General features: G+C 35.0%; 1 protein-coding gene across 1 annotated transcript; it reads left to right on the plus strand.

Annotated features, from left to right (window-relative positions):
• The first annotated feature begins 283 nt into the window (after positions 1-283).
• Positions 284-1308, plus strand: LOC104105841 (germin-like protein subfamily 1 member 17). The gene is made up of 2 exons (XM_070179307.1): positions 284-470; positions 576-1308. Exons 1-2 carry the CDS (start codon positions 347-349, stop codon positions 1136-1138), a joined length of 687 nt encoding a protein of 228 aa, XP_070035408.1. The 5' UTR covers positions 284-346; the 3' UTR covers positions 1139-1308.
• Positions 1309-5816: the final 4508 nt, after the last annotated feature.

Genomic DNA, 5816 nt, shown 5'->3' on the forward strand with positions numbered 1-5816 from the left:
AATATAAGGCATCTCAGTCTACATCTAGTGGGGGTTATAAACGTTCTTTTTTTTTCCTTGGGAAGTTTCTATCAAATCTTAATTTCTCTAACTGCTACTGCTAGGTGAATAAGATTTGGTCTGTGTAGTTGTTGAAGGAAGCCTCAGTATTCAAGTGTTTAATAAATTTACCATTGATGACTTGGTAATGCAGAAGTCTAATCCACAATTTGATTAGGGGAAATTGACGACCAATTCAAACAAAATATTCATCTATAAATACGAAATGTTTTCTTATTATGTTTGTCACAAATCAACAACGGAAAAAGATCATTTGAATAGTTTCATAAGATAGTTTCTAGTAGAAATGGCTCTCAAAGTATTGAAATTAACCATTGCAACAATGGCTGTGTTATTTTCAATGAGCCATGCATTTGATCCTAGTCCTTTGCAGGATATTTGTGTTGCTGTTGATGACTCCATGGCTGCTGGTATATGATCAAATAATTACTTTAAACTCAAAAATCAATCTGCTCTTAGCAATTTTTATGAAGTTTTATGTCTTTTTTTTTAATTAATTAAAATTTCCTTTGCAGTTTTTGTGAACGGAAAAATTTGCAAGGATCCAAAGCAGGTTATGGCAAATGATTTCTTTAAATCGGGTCTAAACATACCTGGAAATACCTCAAATCAACTTGGATCTGCTGTAACTGCTGTGAACGTCGGCAACTTACCTGGACTCAACACTCTGGGCATTTCATTAGCGCGCATTGATTATGCACCATATGGTCTCAACCCACCTCATACACACCCCCGAGGAACTGAGATTCTTGCTGTTCTTGAGGGTACACTATACGTTGGCTTTGTCCTTTCAAACCCTGGTCCAAATATGAAGAACAAGCTCTTTACCAAGATTTTAAATCCTGGAGATGTGTTCGTTTTCCCAATAGGTCTCATTCATTTTCAATTTAATGTGGGAAAGACTAAGGCTGTTGCATTTGCTGGACTCAGTAGTCAAAATCCAGGAGTCATCACTATCGCGAATGCAGTATTTGGTTCAGACCCACCAATCAATCCTGATGTTCTTACGAAAGCATTCCAACTTGACAAGAAAGTTGTGGATTACCTCCAATCACAATTCTGGTGGGATAACAACTAAAAGAATAGTAGCAAACTATTAATCTACAAATAGTTATGGTTATGTGAACTACTTGTGTCACATAAATAGGTAATGTTTCCGACTGGTTTTCCTCTCCATTTTAGTGTGGTGTATTGGATGAGGATATGTTATGGCTCGTTATGGAATAAAAATAAGTTTACTGTTTGTTATATTCATCCCTCTTTGGAACAAAGTACAAGCGAAAAAAAAAACAATTGCTTAGTTCTTGCTGCAGCGGGAGTGGTATGCTTACCATTCACTGTCACTATCCACTTTTTCTTTGCGTAAAGAAAGACTACTTTATTTTTCCCAATCTTAACCTGAGATATCATGTTTGAGTCTTGGGAATGAAAAATTATGATAGGGAGTACTAAAAACACATGAAAAATAACAACTTAAGAGACGGTAAACTAAGCAAGTTAAAAAGAGTTAGTTAAAAAGAGTTTGGGCATTTTACGTGTTATTATTTAGATGTAGCTTATACATGTGTTATTTCACATTGTATTTTGCAAAAAATAATCACAAGTAGTGTATGTTGACATTACTTGAGCAGTAAATTAAGCCTGGACGGAATTCTGGAAGCTTGGAAGAAACTTGGAAATTCTCATAAAATGTGGTAGGGGTGTACAAATAAAACCGATAAACCGCATCAAACCGTTAATTCGAGTCAAATCGGAAAAAAAAATCCAATGTGGTTTGGTATTGAAAAATAAAACCCGGTCATAATTGGTTTGGTTTGGTTTTAACTAAAAAAAGTCAAACTAATGCTAACAAAAGAAATTAATTCAATACTAGGAATGACGATAGTGTTGGATAATTATTTTAGTTTTACATTGATTTATAATGAAAATGCATAACTTAGTTTATCTTTTTTTTTAGTGCTTAGTTATGTAATTAATATTAGTACTTATTAGCTATACTTATTTTAGCATGACCAATATAGTATTTTTAGATTATGTTAATTTTTATTATGGCTTATTAATTAGCAATATTTATTTTATGTAATTTTATTATTTTATCTTTGCTATTGAATATTTTAGTATAATGCTATGAATTATCTCATATTATTGTGTTAATTTTTTGAAAAATATATTACTATATAGTTGTATTTTACTAGGACTTAAGAAATATTTGGAGCACAAGTTACCTAGCAGAAAAGGGCATCACACCTACATCCAGATAAAAAGAGAATCAGATTAAAGTTTAACCCTTTCTCCACTTCTTATGGTTTAATATCACAAAAAGAGTTATTTTTTTGAATTTTAAAAAGAGTGCAATATTTTAACAGAGCACATGTATGACGATATCAATCAAATTTAAACAACACATATCTTTCTCTAGGCCTGCGTGCCTTTATAAGGCCTCGGAACTGAACAAAATCAGAAGAATAGAATAAATGCATTAGAGAATATTTAAATCATGATAAGAAACACAATTTGCAGCAATCGTAAGAGGTGTTGTCAGGAATTAGAATACAACAAATTAAGCATCTAACAACTATGTTGATATCTTATGTCATAAACTTGGTATACACACACATATATATAACGAGCAACTTCTTTTCCTCTCATATCATTTATTTGGCTTCATAGCCTCTTCTTTTCTTTTTTCTTTTAGCAAGTTATTTTTACTTGTAGATGAAATCTAAAGTCGAATATATGGAGTACAAGCTTGATTCTCACATAAAATCCCATGTTCAGTGTTCATAGCCGCTAACTTCTCCCAAGCTTATTTCCCGAAGAAAAGTAAACACGATAAAATAAAAGGATATATTTGTGCGGAAGAGTAAACATTTCAATTGGTGAGAATATAAGTATTCAATTGAGCCGAATACTTGAATAACTTTTGAAGAAAAGATCTGGCTACAACTGAAAAAAAAATTAATTGGACCATTAATAAGACTAAATTTGGCAGATAAACAGAGTAGATGGTAGATACATGATCTAGTTTAGGGGATTCAAATGTTATGTTGTCCTCATGCCCAGTTCACCCTTGCTATAATGGTCGATATGATCAACACCTATCACTGTCAACTGAGAAAAATATAGCAACTGCAATCTCAGATAAGTTGAAGCTGAGAATGCTCGGCATTGTATCGAATTAAGTGGCATTGCAGATATATTAGATAATTTTCTGCTCATATTAATTTTCTTACTATGTATAAGATAATTTATCCGCTCATATTAGATATATACAAGTCCGCTCAGAAAACTATAGATGCTTCCACACAACTCCATGTACCCTTCGTACATGTAGCCTAACATTGTATAACATTTATAATTGCAAGATTTATTGGACTAAGGTTTTATAGGGCTTTTCAAGCCTTATTTTGAAGCTCACTAGTCAGCAGCATATTACCAATTTATCCCTGTTTGTGAAAATACAGAAATATGCAATTCCTGATTCAGATAACTGGTATTACACCATCTTCAAAAATACTAAATATTTGCATGATTGTTTGTCCCTCCCTCCCTCCCTTGGTTTAACTATCTAGTGTCAGGTACCAACTGGTCCGACTAATCTAACTTATCCCGTGTGCCGCTGAAAGCCCACCATAGCTCAATACTAATATCAAGGTTTGCAAAAAAAAAAAAAAATCATTAATACCACAAATTGTAATTCATCCCAATTTAAGATGAGATTTCTCATCTTTCTCTATTAAGTAACATATAACCCTATGTTAAGCCATGAAAATTATCGAGAAATTTGAGATTAGATCAAAGAGTAAACCTTAATCGTCTAAGTCAGTGAGAGAGAAGACATGAGAGAGATTGGGCCAAATAAAATCTGATCTTTTAACTAAGAATAGAGTCAACTAACTCTATATATATGTACAAGTAATAGTAGCTAAAATTATAATTAACCGGATAAGGGTCGGGTCCTTGTATTACAAAATGAAAGTTGGCCTAGTAAGGAATAGGCCCAATCTGTAGAAGCTCAGCCAGGTTCTAGGCTTAGCGTTAAGGGTCTATCACCCCCCCCCCCCTCCTCAAGATGGAGGGTGAGTGAACACCAAGCTTGCAGAGAAGTCTATGATGAGGAACACCTGTTAAGACCTTGGTAAGCATATCAACCATTTGGGCATAAGTGTGCACATGCTGAAGAGAAATCATCCCAGAAGAAAGAACATCAATGACAATCCACTTCAATGTGTTTGGTACTCTCATGAAAAACTGGATTTCTGGTAATATACCCAGCATCCTGGCTATCACAAAAAATAGAAACATGAGAGGTAATAGGCAAACCCATATCAGCAAGAAGCCTAAGCAACTAAGAGACCTCAGCAACCACCTGTCTCAAGGCTCTATATTCAGCTTCAGTAGAGCTTAAGGAGACAGTAGGCTGCTTCTTGGACTTCCAAGAAAAAGGAGAATTACCAAGAAGAACAAAATAATCAGTAACAGATCTCCTGGAGATAGGGCAGGTAGCCCAGTCTAAATCAGAATAAGACTTTAGGGTAAAATAAGAAGAGCTGCTGAGTAAGATACCCTGAGCAGGGTCATTTGCAAGATATCTGAGAACATGTAGTGCATCCAACATATGAGGAACTTTAGTAGACACCATGAATTGACTCAAATATTGAACAGAGAAGGAGATGTTAGGCCTGGTGTGCTGCAAAAAGTTTAGCTTGCCTATCAACCTTCTGTAGGTAGAAGGATCAGAAATAGGATCACCATAGTCAATATGAAGCTTGGTCAGGAGTTCAAGAGGGGTGATAACAGGTTTAACATCCAAACAGTGAAATTCAGATAGAAGGTTAGTTGTATATTTGTGTTTATGGACCACATAACCACCTTCTTCTACCAGAGAAACCTCAAGACCAAGGAAATAATGAATAGAATCAAAATCTTTGATTCTGAACTGCTGATCTAAAAAAACTTTCAGGTCTTCCGTCTCTTGATCATTGTCTCCATCTAAAAGGTTATCATCTACATATACCACCAAAAGGACAATGGAGGAGGCAGTGATTTTGGTGAACAAAGAAGAGTCATTTTTGTTAGGAGAGTAACCTCTGGAAAGGAGAGACTTTGAGAGCTTTGCAAACCATTGTCTGGAATCCTGCTTTAGACATAGAGGGATTTCTTCAACTTGCAAGCCAAAGGAGGATCAGAAGAAGAAAGATCAACAGTCAAACCCAAATGGATTTTCATGTACACCTCTTCATGAAGATCTCCATGTAGAAAAGCATTGTTGACATCCAACTGGTGGACTGCCCAACCATGCTTCACTGCCAAGGTAAGAAGGCACTTGACAGTTGTGATCTTGACAACTTGACTGAAAGTTTCAAAATAGTCTTTTCCCTTTTTCTGAGAATCACCCCTAATCACTAATCTTACCTTGTATCTCTCAATTGAATCATCAGAACTTTTGTTTGATTTTATATACCCATTTACATGTTATTGAATTCTTTCCTAGAGGCAAAAGGATAATGTCCCAAGTCTGATTTGCCTGCGAGGCTTGAAATTCTTTAATCATAGCATCCTGCCAAGAAGGATAAGGTGATGTTTGATGATAAAACTGAGGTTCATGCATGTGAATCTCAGTAGAGGTAACCTTGGAATTCACAGGAAAAGTAGGAATGGCTGAGTAGCAGACATAGTCTTGAAGATAGGCATGTATGTTAGATTCTCTAGTGGATTTCCTAAGGAGTACAGGATAAAGAACAACAGAAAGGGTA

The sequence above is a fragment of the Nicotiana tomentosiformis genome, chromosome 1 (genome assembly GCF_000390325.3).
Source record: "Nicotiana tomentosiformis chromosome 1, ASM39032v3, whole genome shotgun sequence".
Taxonomy (NCBI): Eukaryota; Viridiplantae; Streptophyta; class Magnoliopsida; order Solanales; family Solanaceae; genus Nicotiana; species Nicotiana tomentosiformis.